Consider the following 27703-nt stretch of genomic DNA (forward strand, 5'->3'; position numbering starts at 1 on the left):
TTTGAGTAGAAAATTTGGTATGCATTGATGCTGTAACATTTTCAGCCAAAACAAGTTGTTTTTGTATTTTGTCTAAGAATATTTCAAAGGAAGAATGGTCTAAAACCAACGCGACATTCCAACTGGATTTTGTATTAGAAACTTTGGAGACTTTGTTAAAAACAACATGTTCATAAAGTTCTAGACATTGTATGACCCCTAGGCAGCAGAAAAGTAAGGGAAAAATCATGATTTTGGCGTGTCGCTGAAAAAGTAAAAAAAAAAATAGATTAGCGATGTGTAAGTTGTCATGTAAGATACAATTCCCATTTCTTGTAAACCAATAAACCAATCAAGTAAGTGTTATGTAAACCAGCCCACAGTAACTTAATGTGTTAATAGTGATGAACAACAGGAACGTGATTGTTAGGGGTAGAGATAGGAAAGAAAAAATTTTCCAAATGATATACTTAGGAATTAAATCCTGCAAGGTCCATCTCTACGTAAGGAACAGGGTCGACCGTTGTCGAGCCCCACAGGCCAAGGTCTCTCTGCAGGAGGATGGGGGCTCGGAGGAGTTCGGGGAGCCGGCGCAATTCACGTCTGAAAGCCAAAGGATCGATCCGAACCCCATAAGATGTGACTTCGTGTGGCCAATCACGAAGGACGTCCTGCGCAATACCCCGTAGGGTACGGCGATTTCCAGGGCGGATCGTATCCCTGACAAAGCCGGAAAATCCGAGCTGCAGCCGAAGCTCCTCCATGGCCCGGAGAAGGTGGTGAGCAGAAACCCCGCGGAAGTTCCTGCAAATAAACCTCCCCAGACCATGTGCCAGTCCATCCTCCAAGATGTCGTATGCCATGGAGTCTGGCAAAGTGACACCTTGCAGGGCGACGCGCCTTAGCATAGAGAGAGCAGTCCTGACCCGTAATGGGTAGTTTCTTGTGAAAATGACAAAGGCGATCTCGTCAAAAATTGTCACAGCCATCCTGAATATTCTGAAGAATAAAAGTAAACTTCACAGTGAGAACATTTCTAAATGTTTACTATATATAAAAAAAATCATAACTTAGTAGTCAATGATCATTTTTTCTTCGTCATCTTCTGGCGCAGTTTGCATATCTGAATCGGAATCTGTGGAGGAGTTTAATTGAGTTAGGTGTGGGTGATTAACTGGGTGTTGTTGTTCCTGGAGTTGTTTGTTCCTAAGATGTTTTTGTAGTTCTGCTAGCGGAATGTCATCCTCACTATCAGAATCTTCCCGGTGCATGCGCACCCGTTTTGTTATAGGAGGTAACCCGGTGGCTGAAGCAGAGTTATTCTCTGAATCAGAGCTGCTGTCTTCAGGGTAGACAACATAGTTCGTTTTTCTTAGGGGTCGATCTGAGTTTGGTTTGGGAACAGGCCATTCATCAATGTTGGCATGTCTAATTTGTTCGGCATGAACTTTCACAACAGTGTTATCTAATTGGTTTTTTATGACATAGGTTAAGGGGGATTTTTGTTCTATTATTCTGTAGTAGGGACGCCATTTTGGTTCAAGTTTGTTCTGGCGTTGGAAATTTTTGTAGTAAACAGGGTCGTTTATACTGAATTTGACATCTTGTGCACTTTTATTTGCATATTTAGCACGTCTACGTTTAGACAATTTCAGTTCGCGGCGGACGTTTAGGAAAGCTCGATGCTGTTCCTGTAAAATGATCTTATGAAAACATTCACCATGGTACTTCCTTCTAGGGCGTAATAGGTTATCTATGGGTAAAATTGGGTCACGGTTAAAGAGGAGGATGTATGGCGTGGTTTTGGAACTTTCAGAAGTGGAAAATCGCATTGCAGCCAGTGCCAGATTAAGATACATATCCCAGTATTTGACATTTTCTTGAGCCTGTTTGGAAAGGATGTTATTTATAGTGGCATCTGACCTTTCATTCATACCATTTGCGGCCGGGTGATAAGTAGTAGTTTTAATATGTTCAATGTTCAATTCATGTAGGACATCTTCGAAAGCCGAGCTCGTACATTCACTGCCATTGTCAGTGATGATTCTCAGGGGACAAGAGTAGCGAGGGTATATTTCATTAAGTAGCAAGTGGATTAAAGTATCGGAGCTCTTGTCGGGTGCAGGAAAAGCTTCTATGAACCCAGAGTAATTATCCATAAAGCAGATTATATACTTATTTCCCGACATGGTTTTTGGATAGGGTCCGCAAACGTCAAGTGATATAACCGAGAATGGAAAAGGCGGACAGTCTGTTTCTGGATTTATGGGGGATTTAATTTTTGACAGGTTTCTACTTTGGCAAAGGACACATTTTGCAACATAGCTATGAAGTTGTTTAAACATGTTTGGCCAATAATATTTTTGTTTTAGTGTTGAGAAAAGCCTTTGGCTACCGGCATGACCATTGTTGTCGTGATAATGAAAGATAACCAGTTTCCGTAAGTGTTCCGGAACATATAACCTAAGGGTAGGATTTTCATTAGCATTTGACAAGTAATATAGTATGTTTTCTGACTCTAAAAATTTTTGCGATTCTGTTGTTGATGCCTGATTTGCTTCAGTTGGGAGAGTTCGGAATCTTTTCCTTGCTCTTCAACCATGTTGAATTTGTTAAAATCAGGGATAGGGTCCAGGGGGAGGTCTTGCGGGAGACTTTGTTTATCGATAACCTGTTTTGGGTCGACATGGTTTGAATTTATTGCACTGATTTCAACTGGAACCTGAGCAGAGGGTTCTTCGCGTATTTTAAAGGTGTTATCAGGTATATCGATCTCAGTGTCTGACAGATTTCCATCCTCGGAAACTGGTGGATCTGACTTTGGGGGTCGGCTCAAGAAGTCTGCTACAATATTCTTCTTGCCTGGTATATATTCTATTTTACAATTATAGCCTGCGATACTGAGGGCCCACATCTGTACTCTTTTATTTTTCATTTTAGATTCTAATAGGTAAACCAATGGTTTATGGTCTGTCCGCACTGTGATATCACAGCCGTGGATTATGTAATCAAGCTTATTTAATGAGTACTGTATTGCAAAACATTCCTTCTCTATAACGGAATATCTTGTTTGGGCAGGGTTTAATCTGTGTGAAAGAAAGAATATCGGTTTCTCCCCGTTAAAATCTCCCACCTCGTTATCATCACATTTTTGTGTCAAACATGCCCCTAGGGTAAGATCTGAACAATCAGTGTACAGGTAAAATGGTTTGTTAGGATCCGGGAATGACAGGTAAGGTATTTGTATCAAGCTAGATTTTATTTTTTCGAATGCAGTTTGACAAGAGGGAGTCCAGTTAAATTTAACATTTTTTCTGGTAAGATTAACCAACGGTTCCACAATTTCAGCATACCCATTGCAGAATCGACGGTAAAATCCTGTCATTCCTAAGAGTGATTGCACGGATTTCACACAGTTTGGAACTGGTATATCTTTTATAGCCTGAACTTTTTCAGGGTCTGGCCTTACACCTTTCCTATCTATGATAAAGCCTAGGTATTTTGTCTGAGGTTGCATAAATTGACATTTCTTCATTTTGAGTTTAAGCTTATGTTGTCTTAATCTATCAAATATTATTTGTACATGCCTTAGATGTTCTTCTAAACTGGAACTATAGACACATATATCGTCAAGGTAGCTGATAGCGAAGCCCTCGGTGCCTTCAAGAACTTTAGACATCAAGGACTGGAACATCCCAGGCGCATTGACGAGCCCGAAAGGCATTACCCGGAAGTTCCAAGAACCCATGTAATCTGCACTAAAAGTTGTCAGTTTCTTTGACTCTTCGTCAAGTTTGACCTGGAAATATGACGAGCGTAAATCAAGGGTGGTGAAATAAGACTTATTTCCTAAAGAGGATAAAATGCCATCAATATTTGGTAGAGGATAAGACGTAATTCGTGTGGCTCTGTTAAGAAGCCTAAAGTCTATACATAGGCGCTTGGAATTGTCGTTCTTTTTGTCTACAATGACTACTGGAAAACTCCAGGGACTATGTGAGCGTTCAATAATCCCTGCCTTGGCCATATCTTTAATTGCAGTTTCCATATACTGCTTATGGCTCAAGGGTATTTTATATGGCCTTACTCTAATTGGCGGGTGATTGCCTACATCAATATGCATTTTGACAGTGTCAGTCGTTGACAAATCGCAGTAATTTTTAGCAAACAAATCAATATTTGTCTTTACCAAGTCTGTAACAAGATCTTTAAAATTTGTAGGTGCGTTTATCTCAGATAAGATCTCTGAGTCAGGCGACTCGTCATCTCCAGATACCTGTTTAACCGATGCGATCTCGGTCGAATCTATTTTTTCAATTTGACCAATAGGACAGTTTTTCCTTAATCGGATTGTTTTATGAGTATTATTCATTATAAGAACAGGTATGACTCTTTCATGTGGTAATTTGACAACTGAGTTTATTAAGTTAAGCCCTGGCTCTGATTGAAAAAATGCATTTTGATATTCTTTTACCTCGTACTCTGTTCCCGCCCGTAGGCCATTGTATTGTTTTAGCCGTCCCCTAACTATATTAATTGTTTGAGGTCTTAAGACCGTGCTAGTTTGAAGCCTAACGATGCTTGCTATATGAGATTCATCTTCTAAGGGGATGTAGGTGTTATTTATTCTAATGCACTTGAGATCGTAATATAGACGGACCCTATGTTGATAAAGAAAATCTCTACCTAATATTACATTCCTATTTATATTTGATACAACATAAAACAAATGTGATTTGTTTTTATTTCCTATCCTGAAATTTAATACTACGGATCCGTCACAACGTAAGCTACTTCCACTAACAGACTGAAGATTTGCGGTCCTATCTAAAAGTTTTGGTTTCTTTGACAATGACATATATGTTCTCCTGCTAATTAAGCTGACCTCAGCTCCTGAATCAATAAGACTTCTAAAATTTCTTTTTCCTATCTTAATTAAACAAGAGTTTGGATTTCCACAAATAGCAATGTTATATGTTGACCTATATGTTTTTCTCCTATTATCGGCTTCATCATAATAGGAGGAAACTAGTTTTCCCGCTGCCTTGAGTAGTATCTCCTGGTATTCCTACATTCCCTACGTATGTGTCCTATTTTGCCACAACCCCAACATTCTACCCGCGACTTCCAGTTTGTTGACTGAAAACTATTCGCTTTCGCAATTTGTTCTTTCTCACGCGCTATAGAATTTATTTGCTTTTGCCTAAGGCGACATTCATTTACAAGATGGCCAGATTTTTTGCAAAATCTACAACTCTTTTGCGGTCTTACATGATCAACCTCCATAGGTTCGTAATTTGTTTCTGCTTTTGTTCCAGAGTAAGTGTTTGTTCTCAAATCGAATCTTGCCCTTAAATTTTGCTCTTGCATAGCAACCTTAATAGCAGCCTGAAGTGTGTTTGGGTTATCTCTTAAAACCTTCATTTTTAAAAAATCATGTAGTAACCCGTCAATAAAAAATCCCACTAACTGTCTTTCTAAAATAGCATTGTCACCCTGATGATCAGTAAATGCTTCTTCGGCCAGCGAGAGAAGTCTTTCTGCAAAAATTTGAACACTTTCGCCAGGAGATTGTTTTATATTTCTAAGGAGACTAAAAGCATGTTGTGAATCCTGAATATCTGCAAAACGGGTGGTTAATTCTTGTTTAAGATCTGCCCATGTTTCCCCAGGGTTTTCGCGAAGATATCTTTGAATATAATCACTAACAGCGCCACTGCTGGATTGATACGCAACTAACTTTAGTTTTTCCCCATCTAGCCTAGTCAAAACCCCGTATTTTTCTATGCTTTTCATCCAATATCTAAATTTTTTTGGATCCCCATCAAAAGTATGTACAACCTGTGCCGTACCCTGTGTTCCCAATATTGAAGAGACATTTCGTAACTGTTCCCCTAGATTTTGAAAGATTTGAGCAATTTCTTGATCTGCCATCTTTAACAATACTTAGTACAAAGGAATAAAATCAACACTCACCAATCTTCTGAAGTACTTCGGTTCTGATCCTGGTCCTCGGCTCCACAAAAAGATGTGACACGTAACAACACAAGTTTAACGTTTTAAGTATACTTTATTTAGTACCACAGTGGCAGTCTAAGGCTAACTAACTTACAAACATTTTGACGTTTCTTATATAGAGGGAAAACTAATTAGGGTATATGTCAATGGCTACTCTACTGACAGGTTCGTGATACCAGGCCCATGTAGCTAGTCGCTTTCTGACATTAATCTGTCAAGGTAACATATTACTTGAAGTCATAACTTTGTCCATTCCCTATCACCGACATATCTACAACTTAATTATGATAGACAAAAGGCCCAGGGATATTTCACCTGTCAATAGGGTAACAACAACAAATTATATTTTTCTTTTGTACAATACACAATGTTAATAATTTTAGTTAGAACAGGGAAAATCGTATTTAATCCTAATTTAATCCCAAATTATTTGGTAGAAAAACCCCATTATCCCACAAGGGCCGGTGGGTGGGTACGGGGATATCCTCCCCCGTTTTTTTTAAATGACGCATTTTGGTGTATATTTGAAGTAAATACACTGAACCTAAACCTTGTTCTTTTTTTTTAATAAATTTCATATTTAAAATGTATTATTTTGGTAGGCCTACACACATACGTGAAAAAATATGCAGCAGATCTGCATATAGACCTAAGAGACATTTTATTATAGATAAGTTATAGATAGCCTATGCACTCTCACTGGCTGTCATTCTGAAAATAGACACTGTCTAGAATGACAGCCAGTGAGAGTGTATATAATAGTCTGATGATTATAATAATAATAATAATAATAATAATAATAATGTTAGATTGACTACATATTGAGATCTATGACGTTATAGTTATAAGCAAAAATATTTTAGAAAAACTTAAATAGAATCAAATTACATGTTATGTATCATCATTTCTAAAAGAAACTAAACTGAAACCTGCGAGGAAATAAAGCTGTTAACTGTCTTACAAAAGCCAGAAGATGGCGCTGGGGCAGGTTTTTATATAAATTATGCATGCTTTACATCAGAAAGCTCTTTTTAAAAGTTTTGAATCAACTATTGAATAAAAAGTTATACAAAATTGCATTAATATACATTGAAACATTCGTTATCAATTGGTGTAATTATTTTTTAGAACAAAAAATTGTATTGTTTCAATCAATAATTTAAACCAACAGCCAAAAAATTTGAATTTGCCGGGAGGAGCTCATGAACCATAGAGAACCCTAGAGAAATAGAGAATGTAAACGTAAACAAACCTGATAAGCAAAACTCCACCAGAAATTTGTAAACTGAGAAGAATTTTAAGAAATTTATGTTATTTTAAACAGGCTTTAAATCAAGATATAGAGAACTAAACTACAGACATACTGTGATAAGTTATATTTTTAAGACCTTGCTCTACATCCCCAAACTTTAATAGAACATAATTTTTACATTTATTGCTAGGTTATCTTTAATTAATGGATCTGTCAGTAATGACAGAAAAACTAAATGACTGTTTGATTTTGAAGTTTCAACTGGTTTCAATTTACATTAAAAGTTTAAATATCAGGAATGCCAGTCTCGAGTTGGAATTTTTTTAAATTTGATTTTAATATGGATGCACAAAAATATGGATAATATTAATTTGTAACCATCAAAAAATATAAGTTCGTCAAGTTTCATTTTCCAACTGCCCATTGTTTATATTTGCATGTAAATAATTGAAAGCAAGACAGACAGTCTAGACTACTAGCGTAGCGTTGTTATTTGATAAGCTTCTCCTACATAATTTACTGCCAGGGTAGTAAATGTTGGGGCTAAAGAATAACATTATATTGAGATCTTATTAATCGAAAAGAAAATGCAAATAGTTATATACATATTTTTCTTTTATGTTTCTCTTTATTGGTACCATGTAATATAGATAACAGAAGACTTCTCCAAGAACATTTTAAATAAATACAAATACATGGCATTTATATAGCGCAAAATTATAAAATATTCTATTGCGTTTTTCAATTACATAACACACATTTAAAATATATACATACAAAATATGAACAGGATTCTAGAACTTAGATTTAAAGATTTGGACATGTATAAATACTATTTTACACCACTTATGATATTTTGTATTTTAACAAGACTACACTCATTGTTCATGAAACTGCCTAAATAAATGTGCTTTCAGTTTTGATCTAAAGCTGGCTTCAGACTGAATGTTTTTCAGGTAGCTAGGCAGATCGTTCCACCATTTGGGACCAACGACTGCCATAGATCTGTCTGCTAATTTTGTTCGCCGTCTAGGGATGTTAAAGTTAGTCACTTTGTGAGCGAAGTCTGTATCGTTGTCGAGTAGGTACAAACATTTCCCTCAGATATACTGGAGCTGTACCATTGATGACACGGAAGACTATTACTAAAACTTTGAACATGACTCTAGCCTTAACTGGAAGCCAGTGTAATTCTTTCAGAAGTTCGGTACTTGGTTTTTCATAGGAAGCATTCTTGACTACTCTAGCGGCATGATTTTGGATTCGCTGTAGTTTATTGATTTGGTAGGCTGGAATTTCTGTAAATAAACTGTTGCAGAAGTCAATGTGAGAATGAACCAATCCATGCACTTATGATTCAGTTGACTTTTGTGTGAGATGTTTCCGTATAGCCCTAAGGTTTCGTAACTGCACATGAGCTATCTGACACTTTTTCTGAATGTGATGGTCAAAGTTGAGTGTATTGGTCATAGTTACACCTAGGTCTCTGACATGATCGACGCATTTTACGTCACACCCACCAACGTTTACACTTGTGATGTTAAATTTCGCTAACTGTTCAATACATAATAATTTCAGTTTTAGACTGATTCATTTTCAGTTTGAAGGTTGTCATCCATTTTATGATTTCATTGAGACAACTGTCGAGTTGTTGAAAAACAGTTGTCTCATTTTGAGAATTTCCCGCTTGAATTTTTAACGCAATCTTGTGGCCGTCCGCGTATCCATAGAGATCAGCTGGATATTTCTGCACCACTCGGTTGAGAGCCGATATATACAGGGTAAAGATAACTGGTCCGGCACAAGAACCCTGCGGGACACCAAACCTCAGTGGCTCCGTGTCAGATGCTGACTGTTCGACTAAAACTTTCATTGTTCTGTTCGTGAGATAAGATTCTATCCATTTCAAGGGAGTGCTATGTATACCAAAGTCATCTAGAAGGATTTGAATCAGTATCGGGATATCGATGGTATCGAACGCTGCACTCAAGTCGATCATGACCACGATTGTTATTTGATTTTCATCTATGGTTTTCAAAAGATCATTATACATTTTGACCATTGCTGTTTCAACCCCATGATATTTTCTATAGGCACTTTGATAAGCTGGGAGGAGATTGTTAGCTTCAATATGCTTGTTGATTTGATTTAGTGCAGCTTTTTCAAGAATTTTGGAGAGGAATGTTAAATTTGACACTGGGCGATAGTTTTGCAGTTCAAGTTCGAGACCTTTCTTCTTCAACAAAGGTTTTATCACAGCACTTTTCCATTCCTTAGGGAACACACCAGATAGCAGTGATCGATTTACAATTTCTGTCACAACGGGAGCAAGTTGTGAAAATTGCTCCTTTAATTTCTTAGTTGGTATCACATCAAGTTAACAAGTTGTAGATTTTGATGCATTTATAAGTTTCAAGATGTCGTTTTCGGAAAGTGGTTTGAACGCAGTAAATGTATTCACAATCACAGGTGGATTTGAATAGGAAGAATTACCATTGGGTGTTTCAGTTGATATGTTGTCAAGATCATTTCTCAACTTGATTATTTTATCAGCAAAGTATCGTAGAAAGTCATTTGCCAAAGATACTGCACTTGTGTGTAATGGGAGCGGATTGTCCTTTGACCTTCCCAGTAAATCGGATGTTACAGCATATAGCTTTTTGATGTTTCCTTCTTTTTTACAATCTTATAGAATTATCCGGAATTTTATGAAATATCTGTCCAGCAATATTTCTCTTAGAACGTTCTAAGACAGAAAATTACATTTTGTACGCAGAAATATTTTACAGATAATTCGTTTCTCCAAGAACGTTCTTGAAGAATTGTTTCTTCTGAAAGGGAAAGCAAATACGTTCTCTAAGAACGTTCTTGTATAATTTACATATATAATTTCTTGTATAATAAACACTTTTATTGTTTTATTAAGGTGTCATGTAATATACTTTACAAATCAATAATGTTCTAAATGCTCTTGAACCATTCCTCTAGTGATATACACATTTCATTCTTAGAAAAAATGAGATGTCTGATTTTGTTTTATTACACTTATTTATGTTTTAGTGATGGTCTGGTTGTTGAAAAATTTTATTATATCAAATTTTCATTGTAGGGCAATTGCATAGATCTACATCTCTAAGAACGCTCTTATAAACTCTGACTGATAGCTTCAGTTATGCATACTTTTATAACAGGTGTACATGTGTGTTATTGAAAAGTCAATAAATATTTGGGAAATTTCTTGTGTTCTGAGTTTTGGGTTAAAAATAATTCAAAGTATTTACCATAATTTAAATAGGAAAATGTCCTTTAAATTGATAAATAATTAGTACTTGTGCGTAATGTCCTTTTTGAAATAGACTTTGTTCAGTATCGTTGAAAATAAAAGTTTGAAAAGTTTGTCCTGCATATTTGTTGTTATTGTGTGAATACAGTTATACTGCTAAACGTAGACGTCATCTGCCGTCATCTGTCGCTAGATGCAGGAAATAGCTTGAAATATATGCTTAAAATTTATAACATTTGCCTCTCTCTTTTTTCAAAATCTAAAGATACTGGCACACATAGATTTACCATAGGGACCATATCAACATAATTTGATTGTATTTTGTGCGTATAACGGTTATAAGGCCTGGCTGATTATGCCACCCCTGTTGTCTGTCCGTCTATCCATCAGAGCAAAAGAGAAAATTTGTGTTACACATATCGCAAAAAGGACAATATGACAGTCATGAAATTTCATAGGAATGTTTTTCAATAGGAGTTGCGCCCCACCCATCATACAAGCATGTATTGGGCTCATGTGGGACCTTTATGGTCTCCCATACGGGACCTATATGGGCTACCCATAATTATGGGACCCAGATGGGTTTTGCGAACCATTTTGGCACGGGTCCCATACGTTATGTACTATACATGACCAATGTGGGTCTATCTTATACCCCATGTGGGGCCTTTCAGCGTCCTATATCGTATACAGTATGGACCGTTAAAGGCCGTTCTTTATCTGGGTCTTTATTTTAATTGATATCTTCAACAAAGTCTGAAATATTGGTAGCTGCTCATGTAGTTGTGTCGGAATCAAGATGGACTATTATTCTGATCTATCCAGGACACTTCGGCACGCATTCTTTGTAGATACAACAGTAATGTCAGTGTGAGCACATGCCCATAAAAATTATGACTATTTACAAAATATCATAATATATTTGCAAGCATTTTTCATGTTTCTAAGAAAATAAATGAAAAATGTGTAAGGTTAGAAAGATAGTATCCTTCTGAGAGAAAGTCTTCTATAGAACACTAAAATGATATCAACATGTCATGGAAGTATAAAGAAATGCTTTTTAGACTTTGGCCCTGATATAGCACAAACGGCACGAAAAACATTGTTCAGTATCTATCAAAGTTGTTTCCTACATTTTAAACCAAAAAACAATTCATTTAAACTTGCGCCTAATTCAAATAATCTCGCGAGATTTAATTTTTTTAAAAGTTTCTTTTTTTATGTTTAAATTCAGTGCATGGAGTAACAAGATAAGGTATAATTATCATAACATTACAATTCTTTTAACAAACACACAATAAATAATTAGAAAAAAACATATACACTGCCCTAACAGTCACGATAGGATACTAGTATATGGGACCAATATGGGACCCTTTTGAGAAACACATTTTTTGAGACAAGAGAAATGTATCAAAATTCGTGTAAAGCATACAAAAAGTATGTTCATACTACTGACAACACATATAAGTTTAAAATCAAAACATTGATATATCACATCGTTGAGACGTAAGGGTCTGATATAATCAACAACTTACAATATGGGACCCAGATGTGGCCCTTTTGGGAAACATGTTTTATTTGAGACAAAATAAATGTATTAACCTTCAAAGAAAACATATAAAAACGAATTTTATACTATTGACAACACAGATTAGCTACTAGACTGATAATAAATATATTTATACATATTTCCCCTTTTTTGTCTAATCCCATTTCATAGAGACAAGCGCCAGTCTATTTTTAGAGATTGTCACGGAGGAATAATGTTAAAATTATGATATTAGACACAGGATATAGACCCTGATTTTTCAAAACTTCAGAATGTACTTTGAAAATTCAGCAATTAAAATAGATAGGGTCGTGTGCTTGATTTTTTGCTAGACTGATTTGGAAAAAAAATGGACCTGACGCAATTTTTCATAATGGGAGTCTATGGGAAAATCACAACTTTTATAACATTTTCGCTTATAGAAATTTTTCTACAATGTAGATTTTAATGAAACTTCTCACAGTCGTAAATAATCTTATGGTCTATAATGTGGTGAAAAAATATATAGGTTCATCTGCATATTTTTGAGATATTTGACCATAATTAAAGTGAACTGCACGTTTCAAGGTAATTTTAAGACATTATTTTGAATTATTTAACGTGTCAGGTGTTTTAATATTATTTTTTAACTTAAGAAAGATAGAAACAGTGCCATTGTAAAAAATTACTCACGGGTTGCCATTAATTCATAAAATGATTTTCATTTCCGTACGCCGAATCCAGTCTTTATTCTACGTTTTCCGGATAAATGACGTTAAGCCATTACTTCCGGTTTATCAAACGTGCAGAACTACCTTAAAGTCAGGTACTTTTAGTGGGTTTGGAATGCATGCAAAATTGCAATAGTGTCCAGTCTTTATATAGAACATATAGTAAAAATAATTGTGGTCTTGTTTCTAATATGAAAACGGTAACTCTTAATAATCAACCGAAGCGGTTATAGAACTCAGTTACTATTTACAATCAGCCGTAGCGATCCTGGACAGCAGATAATCCCTCTACTTCTTTTTTTTTTTTATTCTCAAACATGTTCATACAAAACTAATTATGAATATTTTCGCCCAACTATGATATTGTTTAGCTCGTTCCGACGGGAATAAAAGATACATGTAAGAGTTTTCATGTATTTTTAGGCGAAGTGTTGAACTAAACGTTTTAATAATTAAAATATCTGTTTTATTGAACATTCTACAATTATCTGAAACAAATGAAAAACTTTGACATTTTCAGTGATGAAATGTACGTGAACACAGTTTTTATCCTTTATAACATAAAAGTGGTCTTTTATTTATTGGATGCACAAAAGGAAACGGAGTAAGTCCTACCAAAATTATAAATTATTTTCCAAAGGTAATTTGTCTTCAGCATGTTTCACCCATGGTAAATTCGTGAAACGGGATCAAATAAAATGTTTTAAAATCCCCTATCTTTATAGCATGTTCTTTAAATATCAATCCCGTACTTCAGCCTATACATTACATAGTAAGTCAAATTTTTACACGCCCATTTTAAAAATGGGCGTTTCATGTTATGGCGCGTGCGTCTGTCCGTCCCTTTGTCTGTCCGTCTGTCATATTTCGTTTCCTGAGTATAACTCGGTACTCAAGACATTGTCTTTAAACTTGGCATGAAGGTAAATGGCGATCAGACAGTGTGCAGTGAAGTTCAAAGGTCAAGGTCACAAAAGGAGCTGGCACATGAACCTCTTCAACCCTCTGCCTCCTCACCGTCCCCTACCCTAAGGAAAAGCATTCACTTTTAGCTGCTTATGCCTTAGAATCGTCAGTGCTGCCACACAGCGTCCCCTTGACTTACAAAGTCTTTTGAGATCAAATAATCTGTAATAATATTAATTTCTTCATACTGACACTGATATTTTCTCAGAAAAAAATATTTTCTCTCTAGGCTCATTTCAACAGAGGAAAGAGATATTGTGAATTTTTTTCAGAAAGTGGTATCAATGAGGATTAATTTTATGGCCAAGTGCATTACATTTTATGATTGTAATGACTGATGCCAGTCTAAGCGTCCCCTACAACTTCCACCCAAAAAGTTCTTTAAATTTTACTTCCTCCTCTTCTGATCTAGAACTCTTCGGACGCTTATTGCCCCGTTTTGCGGAGCTATTGCTTGGATATTGTATCGTTGTATTTATAAAGTTCATCATAATCATATAGTAAAGGACAAGTTTCTGTAGAATTGAAAAAAAGTTTTTTCTATACATCTAGATTTTCGGTATTCGGCAAGTATTCTGTCAGTGATGTTGATTGGCTTGTTCGTAATTTACAAGGTATAATATCATATATATGCATCAAATATTTTTTATTTAAGGATTTTTAAATGTTGAGGTTTTTCTGCACAAATGTTTCAAAAATTTTAATCTTTGATTGTGATATATGAATACTATTGAAAATAAATATTTTCAAGTACTATAACTTAACCAATACGTAAAATTAAAAAAGCTTTTCTGTATTTTTGTAGCTGAGACTATTGTTTCCAACAAGCACTGAATATTCACTCTAACCTGCATTCATTTCTTGGGCCTGGTCGTAAATTTTCGAGATGCACATATACCACTTTATTTCGTGGAAACAGTATTTTGTGTGTTTGACTAAAACCGGTAATTCATGAGTAATTGAAATCCTGACTTTCAACTTTTAAAAAATAAATTACAAATGATTTAGCGTTTCTTTGGAATTGGCTCAGTCACGAAATCCAAGAACATTAGTCCTCCACTAAAATTAATATCCACAGTGTGATATTTGAATAGATGACACTGAATGTAGCAAGAGATGTAATTTCCCACGGCAGACAAACTAAACGTAATATATCCTCGGGCTAGGGGTTAATGTCGTTGATGGACTTCGGATCTCTTGCCATTCGAATTCTAGCTTTGGTAATAGAATACTGTCACATGAAGAAGGTAGGCCTATATAAATAAGTCTAGACGTCAACAACCGACTAAGTCAATATTGCCAATGTTTACTATTCACGGCTAATGAATGCTTGATATATTTGTTCATTAAATCGGTTACAAAAAATAACGTTCGTTACATTTCTTTTCAACCTCTTATGTTTCCGCATGATTTTTTTTAAGTAGTTGTCTAGTCACCTGGTCATTGACAATAAGCAAATAATGACTCTACTTCTTACTTCTAATGATCGCTATTTTATCCTTGACTTTAGTATTACATTTCTCATTATACAAATTCAATATCCAAAAAATATTATTTTTTTTTTTTTGTACACACAAAAAACCAGAATTACTGCAAATATTATTTCGATGCCTTATAAATTGCCATATTTAGCCATTAGAATTGATAACTAAATTAACCTACATTATAATTTGCTGATATATTTTACAAAATGCATTTGTCTATACAATTACACAGGTTTAGCCTCTTTGTTCTACCGTAAATTAATTACTGCGATTGTTGGCTGTTAATGCCTAATATATATTTTCTTTGATGTTTGATCCAGACATAATACTGTAGTATCATTATTTCCTGTTATGAAACCCGCTAAAATAGCATTTGTCTCGTAAACGGACTAAAAAACAACAATCATTCAAATACAGTCACAAATTAACATAAAAGTAACGCAAAATTATAATATGAAATTATCATGAAGTGAAATAATGACAATAATAACACTTTCTGCAGTATGCCGTTAGAATTTTATCGCACGTTAAATGCTACTACGTAGTGCTAACGTTTGTAATTTCTTACTGACATAAATGTTAACTACTGACGCGAATAACACCAGTAACAAGAGCTGACGCGAATAACAACAATAATAAGAGCTGACGCGAATAACACCAGTAACAAGAGCTGACGCGAATAACACCAGTAACAAGAGCTGACGCGAATAACACCAGTAACAAGAGCTGACAAAACTAACACCAGTAACAAGAGCTGACGCAAATAAAACTAGTAACAAGAGCTGACAAAAATAACACCAGTAACAAGAGCGAATAACACCAGTAACAGGAGCTGACGCGAGTAACACAAGTAACAGGAGCTGACGCGAATAACACCAGTAATAGGAGCTGACGCGAATAACATCAGTAACAAGAGCTGACGCGAATAACACCAGTAACAAGAGCTGACAAAAATAACACCAGTAACAAGAGCTAACGCATATAACACCCGTAAAAAGAGCTGACGCGAATAACACAGTAACAAGAGCTGACGCGAATAACACATAACAGAGTGACAAAATAACCGTACAGGACGCATTAAACGTAAGAGCTGAGCGAATAACACCAGTAACAAGAGCTGACGCGAATAACACCATAAGGACGCGAATAACACTAGTAACAGGAGCTGACGCGAATAACACAGTAACAGGAGCTGACGCGAATAACAACAATAATAAGAGCTGACGCGAATAACACCAGTAACAAGAGCTGACGCGAATAACACCAGTAACAAGAGCTGTCGCGAATAACACCAGTAACAAGAGCTGACAAAAATAACACAAGTAACAAGAGCTGACGCAAATAACACCAGTAACAAGAGCTGACGCGAATAACACCAGTAACAAGAGCGAATAACACCAGTAACAGGAGCTGACGCGAGTAACACAAGTAACAGGAGCTGACGCGAATAACACCAGTAATAGGAGCTGACGCGAATAACACCAGTAACAGGAGCTGACGCGAATAACACCAGTAACAAGAGCTGACGCGAATAACATCAGTAACAAGAGCTGACGCGAAAAGTACCAGTAACAAGAGCTGACGCGAATAACCCAGTAACAAGAGCTAACGCATATAACACCAGTAACAAGAGCTGACGCGAATAACACCAGTAACAAGAGCTGACGCGAATAACACCAATAACAAGAGCTAACGCGAATAACACCAGTAAGAGGAGCTGACACGAATAACACTAGTAACAGGAGTTGAAGCAGATAACACCAGAAACAAGAGCTGACGCGAATAACACCAGTAACAGGAGCTGACGCGAATAACACCAGTAACAAGAGCTGACGCGAATAACACCAGTAACAGGAGCTGACGCGAAAAACCGAAAAACACCAGTAACAAGAGTCGTTCGCTCTAACCATACTTTCAGTCCGTATTTCGATAAGAAGTTCATTTTTGGCTGCGATCCTAAACTAACCCAATTATGATTTTTCATCAATGAAGCAAGTGTCGCATTCAACCAAGCTTGCAAATGAGCTTACGATTTTCTGTTTACCATAAATGAAAAATACTTTAAATCATGACCTTGTTCGTTATAATGCAAATTCTAACACGGCCCGATGTATTTTTATATCAAACAAAGAAAACTGAAATTTTGTGTTATTTTGCAACACGCACTCACACATACACGTCACTGTCATTACGTCATAGCGTCAACGTCATAGCCGCGCGCCGGAAAAAACAACACAAACAGGCAAATCGGTGAAAATCGTCAAATATGTAGATAATTATTCGAGATAGCTTGTTAGAATTGAAATAGTACATCCCAAACAGTGATTTGCTCTTGAACAATATCATTGTTTGTCGTTCTGATGTGTATTGAATATCATATCACTAGGGCTGCGCCCTCCTAATTCCATAATTTCTGCAGACGAATGTTTTTATTTAACGACGATTCTCGACATGATATTAAGCAATGAATTATTTTTTCGGAGTTCATGCGAAATGAACGACAGATTAGGCTTGGCAAATCCATAGTTCATCGGGAAAAAAATAATACATTTCTTATATTTACATATAATTTATATTTCCTTTCTATTTGAAAACAAAGTTATACACGAATTGCACATATCTTCTTGCATTAAACATTATTTAAAGTCAAGCTATCCGGTCATTTTGTTCACCAGACGGAACAACTGCGACTTCATCTACGTTCTCTCTGACTATACGCGGACGTCGTTAAAGCAGTGGTCCGTTATAACTATGCACCGTTGTCGTAACTTTGGCGCCTTTCCTTTTGCTGTTCATACAAAATGAAATTCATAATTTTCTATGGTAAAGAATAGGGCGAAATAAATATCATTTCTCAAGCAACATCAGAAAAACGCATAAGAAAATAAGTATTTTGGGCGAAAATAAGCAATCATTTGTTTCAAATTATACATATGTTTACACCATAATCATTGGTAGACAGGCTTAAAAGTTCCCGATATGTATTTAAGATCATACCAGTATTCTGTAAGCTTGTATTGTTAATTACAATGTTCAAAGTCCTTTACCAGAGTTATTGTCTGTTTCAGTAGTGGCCGTGAGGCAATACATGTTTTTACTATAATATCACTTGTCTTGTTTCATTTAAAGGTTATATTGGAGTCGACGGTGTTGGTGATATCAATTTTGGATCTCGGAGAACAGGGATTCGAGGCAGATCTCGAGGAGATAGGTTATGAAGCTGAACCTGGCGAGGACGAGTCTATTACCTCTATCAGACACCTTACGTATCTGATGTACTACCTACTTATTAATGGTAGAAGTAAGTGTATATGATGAATGTAGCAATCTGTAATTATTCAGATAAATGACCGGCTATGTGCACGATACGTGGTCCCGTGTCTATCCCTGCTTGCCTTTATCGCTTCGCCGAGAAATGGTTCATTTGCCGGAAAATTGCTTATGCCATGTATTCAATCATAAACGAAACATCTACTGATGATCACGTTTACCTTATCATAGATTCGTGGAGCGTACTTGTTTAAAAATACAATTTTCCCCACCTAACATCTTCCTCCGGAACACATGATATTAAATGTAGTCTATTGCCGTGTTTCCATGGAAGAACCAGTAATGATCTCTGGTTGGGCGGAAAACCTCAAGAGGAATTGAGAAATTTCCAGTGCTGGCCAGGGATTCGAACCCTGGCCCTCTGGATAGACAGTCAAGCATGTCACCACGCGAGTACCAGGTAAACAGTTTGCTTGTGTTACAAGTAAGGTTAGCATCCTATGGCAGCCTCACCTAGCTAAACTATTTTGAATGATCTTTGCATTTCTCGGCGCTGAATGTGTGGCGGTTAGCTTTGTATGTCTCGGCGCTTTAATCATTGCCGTGTTTTAAAATAGCGTTAAGTTTTGCATGTTTCTGTGCTTTAATCGTTTCTGGATGGATATTGTGTTTTATGAAATTCAATTTGTTTTTCCTATAGGAGCGGAAGCTTTGCATGACTCAGCGCTTTAATCGTTGCAGGTAATGTATAATAGCGATAAGCTTTGCATATCTCGGGACTTGAATCATTCTAGTTGAATGTTGCATTTGTGTATAATATTACTAAGCTACATGCATGTATCGGAAGCTGATAAAATTGCTAGATTCTGTTGTATATTATGTTTTCCGTTTGCTTTATAGTAGCGGTAAGCTTTGCATGTTTGGGCAGCGTGATCACTATACTCCATATGCTGTCATCATACAGTTAGGCAAAAGTGTGATTCCGCGCTATTCATTTTTTATGTCTTTGTCAGCAGTGTGTTAACTTAATTGTCGTCATTAGTGTATCTAGTTTTTGCCTGGTGTGCTTCAAAAGGATCTTCTTGCAGATGTTATATACTATTACAAGTTACAGTAGTCGTTAAAAGCCGTGGAGCGGCCATGAAATGTTTCAATGTAGTTGGATTCAGAGATCTACAACAAAAGAAAATAAATCAGTCAGTGCTTTTGAAAATTTCTTCATAGGTTATAGACTTTGAACAGAGATAAACGAAACAAATGCTGGAGAAGAACCGTCTACAAACGTTGTAGAATGCAATTTCAATATTTCAGATCAAACTTGTTTGATTTATATAGAGGAAACACTATCCATATACCACATAGGTCAACACGATCAAATGCCTCTCTTCTGGTAAGTTTCTCTTACTTAATTTTCTTATAGGGTAATGTTTTTGTTCTCTCTTTTTCTGTAATCAAAAGGATTTTCACATTTTGATAGTTATTTGACTTACTTCTAAGAAAAGTTTTGTTCCTTGTTTTGATGCCTGTCTCTGTCTATGCTTTTTCGCGTTCATGGCATTCTTTTGCACAACAATACATACATTACTCTAGTGTTCTGTTCTGGTGGCTGCGCTGTTAGAAGTAGCATTTTATTCTGGAATTTGGTTTCAGTTTTCTGATTATGTACTGGTAGCTGTTTGAAAATATGTCTATTTATTTAAAATTCCTTAGTTATATCACCACGCTAAATGTATACTCTGTAGTCTCAAAACCTATGTTTTATTATCATACTCTGACACGTTATTTGATGTACAATTATTTTAGTTTGTATGTTACTGGAATACTGGACATTTTTCAGATTGGAAGTATGAGATATGCAGGAAATCAAGTAGCGTATATTGCCTGGGGTAACATACACTTTCTTAAACCATTATATCTAAAACGCAAACAAATATAAATGTACACTGAGACTATATAACTATGGCTAAATATTTTTTGTTTTGGAGTTAACGTCGCACCGACACATGATAGGTCATATGGCGACTTTCCAGCTTCAATGGTGGAGGAAGACCCCAGGTGCCCCTCCGTGCATTATTTCATCATGAGCGGGCACCTGGGTAGAACCACCGACCTTCCGTAAGCCAGCAGGATGGCTTCCTCACATGAAGAATTCAACGCCCCGAGTGGGGCTCGGCTAAATATTTAACCTTACAATCTAGTTTGCAAACAATTTTCCATGATGTGTCAACTTATTCCATTAACAAGAGTGCTAAATGAAACAGTTACTGTAACAATATATGCATTGTCAACTTTTGAAATTTTTACTTATTCAAGGAGCATGACATGGCCAAGAGACTTTAGTGATACACGTTCTGTATAAGAATAGTTGAGAGCAAAGAAAATACTCTAATGATTAATGGGACACTGTGAAATTTTGCCATTTTAATAAATTTAATAGCTACACCTCTTGAGGGAGATGCTAATCCAATCTGGCGTGTTATTGAACCTGACATAAATATTAAAGAGATACATATTCTGCATAAATTTTCTTTAGTTCCAAGAAAATATTTTCAAGAAATTGTGTGGACAGTGTCGGTTATCACAATTTTGACAAATTCAAGAGTCGTTACTCAGGAGATGCTAATTTGATCTGGTTGGTTATGAAACTTATTGTAAGACATATTTCGTATAAGTATGGTTGGCATTGCAAATCTAGACTTCAGTTATCGAGCGGATGCTGTCAATTATGGCCAGGTATACCAATTAAAGTGCCATAAACCTGGAGATACTGGTCCGAACTTGCTGTATAGTAACGCATCTTCTGTATAAGTATGGCTGACATCAAAAGAAAGTATTCTATTTATCAAGCACACACAGTCAGTTTTGGAAATTCGACCCATTCAATTAATGATCATAACCTTGGATATACTAGTCCATACCTAACCTAAATTTTATAAAGATATATACCTTGTATAAAGGTTTGATTCTCAGCCAACATGTTCTAGTTATTGAGCGGAAACCGATTTCATCTGCCCAATCGCCTAACCACCCAATCGGCCCGTAAAGAATGAAAACATAATATGTCCTGCCTTTCCAAAACTACCGCTACTTTCATCGGTTAGATTTCGTAAGGACCGAGTTTGATGACTGTTTGCATGATACGCACAGAAAAAGTTTTGATAAAATGTTATTTCAATTTGTATGTCGGTTATGTAAACAAAGGGGCGGGATAAGGGAACACTATTGCAGGGTGTACATGTATGCACGGCGCCAAATATAGTATTTCGGAGTGATTTCAACGTAACCTTGTTATATAATATTGACACGGTAGGTTACACGTCCCACCTAATAATTAGGATTGCATGATGTCTAGTTTTTAAAAATAAAAAATATCACAAGGAATTTTTTTTAAAATGATGTAGTATCAAAGGGGAAAAGTGCGACTTTTAAACATGGTTGCGACATTTAGTGGTGTTGAGACATTATGTGCACATCATGAACATAATTACTGACGTCAGGATTTTGTAATGGCTTTCGACGTCAAAGACGCCACTTTGCCATCTTTTGAATCTTCCGATGGCAGTGAAAGGGGTAAATATGGAAATTATTTTTTAGATTTTTAAGTTAATTCGGATGCCTATCGAACTTTTTCGAGTTTGCCTTCCTTTTATCCGTATTGTAACATTTCACTAAACACGACACAAAGTATCAAATATGTTTGTCCTGAAAATGGAAGAAAAACAACTCAATGGATACATTTAAAAGTTAGCAGACCTTCAAATGGGAATTTCCATTTATATAAAATGCTTTTACTTTTAAAATTCAGAAATAAAATCAGGCATCGGTGCGACTGTTTTTATTTTATGGTTTAGAAATCGGTTTGAATGCTGTATTTATACATTAGACATCTAGAAATACATTCACAATGTGATTTAATATGATTAAACCTCTAATAAAGTATTTTGAAAAAAAAATGTATTAAGTGTAAAAGATGCTGAGACTCCATGATAGTTAATTCCGCTCAGATATAAATGACAGAAAAACGTACGTGTATATAGGAACCTTTTAGTATGGCAGAAAGATTCGGGGAAGCCAGTTTGGCACGCAATCTTGTAACAGAGAGATAAGTCTGAGCTGTATGACTTGATGTCTACATGTTCCTACATATTTTATTGCTTAAATGTGTTTTCCTACAGAAACTTCTCCGTTTGCATTTGCCATTGTTTCATTATTAGGGAATCGATTCGCGAAGCGACGAAAATCGGGATCCCTTCAGGGTAGCATGCGATATACCGGTATACCGAATGAGATATACTATCGAATTAAAAAATGTGGTCTTCCTGGTCTTCCTGCACGTGGACACAGCGTCTAACTTGGGATTTTTGAAAGAATACATTGATGACGAAAATATAGAATTACCCAATCTCGGTCTTACCAATTCTACCACTATTTTAAATGAAATTAATCTTTCTCCAGTAGAAACTGAAGATGTCTTGAAGTCCCTAACAGTTCACAAGGCCGTACTTCATGATGGTATAAGCAACAGAATTCTCATATCAACTTCATTGTAGAAAAGAAGAGGGTATACATGTTGAGCGCAAATAACCAATCTGCGCTATTTACCAAACGCGCAGCGCATATAACAAATTTTTATACGTTGGTTATATGCGCAACGATTTACAAACCGTTGCGCAGGATAAATTTACCCTGCGCGATTTACCAAATGCGCAGCGCAAATAACAAATGTAACTTTATATATCAGAAATTTGCATTTCGTGTTTGATAAATCATGCAGTTGGTCAATTTATTAATAAATATAGATGTCAAATGCTGAATACCATGGTACTTAAATTATGTGTCATAAATTTGTTTCTACATCAGTAAATTCACGGCAGTCGGTCACCAGGTTTCAATACCTCCGATCTGATGAAAGATGCAATAAAACCCAAACATGCGTGAAGGTGTGATTTCCTCCAGCTTGCACACGTCGTCCTCTGGTATGTTTTAGGCTATTTTTATAATTTTCTACTTCACCCGAGCACACACTTAGCAAAATATCGTTTTTATTATATTGAAATATCTTGAAATTTCACAATAATATTCTTTTTATCAACGGGAGCATATCTTCAACATATCTAAGATAAAGATGAAATAAAAAGTCTCAGAATTAAAAGAAAATTCTTACAGATCTTATCTATATTATTATTATTATTATTATTATATTATTATTAGTATTATTATTTTATAGTACAAAATCGATTGAATAAAGAGTAGGCCTAATTTTCATCAAAACGTAAACGAAATTTTATATTTTGTAGCTGCACAAGATATGTGTTCGGTGCCCTGCGCTAATGAAAATCTGGAAATTACTCTATAAACTTGAATATCTTTTATAATCATATTAACTTTTGCTTAGATTTACGATTACAGACTAAAACTTTATTTTTTTTATAATCTAAATGGATCTATAATGTTTGCACATGTAACTTGCGTGGGAGGTCGATAATGCGCTAACAGCAAAGTTTGAAATTACACTGTATTTCAAACATATTTCATTCATAAAACATTACTATTTATGTAACTTTCCAAATGAATACTGTAAAAAATGAATATAAAAAGAGTGATTTCTGTCATAACGAGAACGAAATATTACATTTTTTCTGCGCAAGATGTATGTCTATGCTAATAATAAATCTGGAAATTACTCTAATAACCTGAATATCTTTTATAAATCATATTAACTTTTACTTTAATTTACGATTACAAACTAAAACTATAATTTTTCTAAATGGATCTATAATGTTACACCTGGAGGACGGACGTTTTGGCCACGGACGTTTTGGCCCGGACGTTTCGGCCTAGGATCTTTCGGCCTAGGATGTTTTGGCCAAGAACATTTTTGAGGTAGGACGTTTTGGCCAAAAAAAAATTATTTCCATAATATGCAAATTATGATCTGGACATTAATATGTTATCATATGTTACAGTATAATTGATCATTCTTTTTAAAAAAATAATTGTGATTAAACTTTATTTTCATAACTCTTTTGGTTTGTTGTCAATGGCAAATATTTTCACATACACAAACATATACAATGTGTATATGTACATATACAATGTGTATATGTTTATATACAACGTGTATAATTATGTTTATATATAAAAAATGATTATATAAAAATAAAATACCATGAGTATGTTTTATTATCAGTTTAATTTGTTCACTTATACTATAACATTCTTTAGAATAATCTCCAGACCCTATTTTGCACGATATGGAACCACAATTTATTTTTGGCCAAAACGTCCTACCCCCAAAAAATGCCTGGCCAAAACATCCTAGGCCGAAAGATCCTAGGCCGAAACGTCCGGGCCAAAACGTCCGCTGGCCAAAACGTCCTACATTCGTTACACCTGTTACTTGCGTGGGAGGTCGGCCCTGCGCTAATAGCAAAGTTTGAAATTACACTGTATTTCAAATATATTTCATTCATAAAACATACTATTTATGTAACTTTCAAATGAATACTTTAAAAAATGAATATAAAAAGAGTGATTTCTGTCATAACGAGAACAAAATATTACATTTTTTATCAGTGCAAGATGTGTGTCTGCGCTAAATGAAAATCTGGAAATTACTCTGATAACTTGAATATCTTTTATAAATCATATTAACTTTACTTTGATTTACGATTACAAACTAAAACTATAATTATTTCTAAATGGATCTCTAATGTTACACCTGTAACTTGCGTGGGAGGTCGGCCCTGCGCTAATAGCAAGTTTGAAATTTACACTGTATTTCAAATATATTCATTCATAAAATACATACTATTTATGTAACTTTCAAATGAATACTTTAAAAAACGAATATAAAAAGAGTGATTTCTGTCATAACGAGAACGAAATATTACATTTTTTATCTGCGCAAGATGTGTGTCTGCGCTAATAATAAATCTGGAAATTACTCTTATAACTTGAATATCTTTTATAAATCATATTAACTTTTACTTTGATTTACGATTACAAACTAAAACTATAATTTTCTAAATGGATCTATAATGTTACACCTGTAATGGCGTGGGAGGTCGGTCCTGCGCTAATAGCAAAGTTTGAAATTACATGTATTTCAAATATATTTCATTCATAAAACATACTATTTATGTAACTTTACAATGAATACTTTAAAAATGAATATAAAAAGAGTGATTTCTGTCATAACGAGAACGAAATATTACATTTTTTATCTGCGCAAGATGTGTGTCTGCGATAATAATAAATCTGGAAATTACTCTAATAACCTGAATATCTTTTATAAACCATATTAACTTTTACTTTGATTTACGATTACAGACTTAAACATAGTGTTTTATTTTTACAAAATCTAAATGGATCTATAATGTTACACCTGTAACTTGCGTGGGAGGTGGTCCGCGCTAATAGCAAAGTTTTCATTTGGCAAAAGCTACATTTTTAGCCTGAAATCACAAAACAATGATAAAGTTAACATTGTTTATGAAAGATATCAAAGTTTATCCGTATTATTTCCAGATTTTTTTTACTAGCGCAGGCAAACACATCTTGCAATGATAACAAATGTATATTTCGTTCTCGTTATGACCGCAATCAGGCTTCTCTCTACTTTTTTTCTACTCCGAAAACATTTTTTATGAAGATACATAAATAGCATCCTTTAGAATTGAAATATGTTTGATATATCGGCGTAAGTTCAGAATTTGCTATTAACGCAGGAACAACATCCCGCGCAGGCTACGATGAAACATTATATTCAGATTTTCAAAAACTACATTTTTAGGTTGTAATCGAAAAACGAAGTAAAAGTTAAAATGGTTTATAAAAGATATTCAAGTTATTGGAGTAATTTTCAGAGTTCTATTAACGCAGGACACACATCTTGCGCACCTACAAAATGTAAAATTTCGTTCACATTTTGACGAAACTTATTAGTTATTCTATCTGTCTCACTATAAAACATTAAAAAATGATATAAGTATAAAAGATCTGTAAGAATCGTCTTTTAATTCTGCTTATTTTTGTTTTATTTTTAATCTTGGCAATGCCAAGAGATATGCGTTGGTTAAAAAGAATTGCGCTTTTTCAATATGATGAAAAAAAGCGATATGGTGAATTGTGGTAAGTGTGTAGCAATTCATTCTTTTATGTAAGTCTTTTTTATGTTCTATATCCGGTATAAAATGACTGCGTGTGATCGAACGAAGTAAAAATACTTTAGTTATGAAAAGAATAGAGAGGACGATGTGGCTATCCGAAGGAAATCACACCTTCACGCATGTTTGAGTTTTATTGCATATTGTATCATACTGCAGATATTGAAACCTGGTGACCGACTTCCATGAATTTACTGATGTTGAAATAAATTTATGACACATTTTTAAAACCAAGATTTGCAATATCAGTCTGTAATTGTTAAACAATGTAAAAGTTAGCACGGTTTATGGCAGTTATTCATATTATCAGAGTAATTTCCGAATTTTCTATTAGCGCAGGATACATCTTGCACAGCAACAAAAATTCGTTCACGTTCTAGCGAAAATTACTCTTTTGTATTGCAAAACATTAAAAAATATCAATACGATCTGTAAGAAATGATCAATATATATTTGAAATATCGGTGTCATTTCAGGATTTGATATTAGCGCTGGATCGACATCCCGCACAGGCTACGGCGTTTAAAAGTTAAAAAAAAAAAAAATTAAAAAAAACTTGTGTTATTAAATATACTTTGGATATTTTGTATCATTTTAAAGTTTTTTAACACCTATGACAAATGGCTCTTAATACCGTCATCAACAGAAATTTTTAGTCCATAAACTACCAGGGACGCGAGCATCTTATTGAAATTACCGCTTAAATACGCTCATTTACTTTAAAAAAAATGTTTTTCTTGTTCTTTACAAATTAAGCACAGTCAGTTCACACCTTTACGCGTGCCTGATCACCGTCAGTTTTAAAATTAAACAGTTTTATATAAGCCTACAAGTCTAACCCTCCAATGATATTTAATTTTTATCGGGAGATATCATCCATATGTTTAAAGCGCAGACTCATTTACCAAACGCGCAAGACAGTTACCCTGCGCATATAAGAAATATATAAGGTTGCCCGATTTACAAATCGTTGCGCAGATAACAAATTGGTTATTTGCGCTGCGCGATTTACCAAATGCGC

At 35.1% G+C, this 27703-nt stretch overlaps 1 protein-coding gene across 1 annotated transcript in view; it reads left to right on the forward strand.

Annotated features, from left to right (window-relative positions):
• The first annotated feature begins 14932 nt into the window (after positions 1-14932).
• Positions 14933-27703, forward strand: part of LOC128558298 (uncharacterized) — a 52920-nt gene continuing 40149 nt past the window's right edge. Inside the window, exons 1-2 of the mRNA XM_053547221.1 lie at positions 14933-15007; positions 18374-18545. Coding sequence (XP_053403196.1) covers positions 14933-15007; positions 18374-18545 — 247 coding nt within the window. The remainder of the gene's footprint in view (positions 15008-18373; positions 18546-27703) is intronic.

The sequence above is a fragment of the Mercenaria mercenaria genome, chromosome 7, assembly GCF_021730395.1.
Source record: "Mercenaria mercenaria strain notata chromosome 7, MADL_Memer_1, whole genome shotgun sequence".
NCBI classification, from domain to species: Eukaryota; Metazoa; Mollusca; class Bivalvia; order Venerida; family Veneridae; genus Mercenaria; species Mercenaria mercenaria.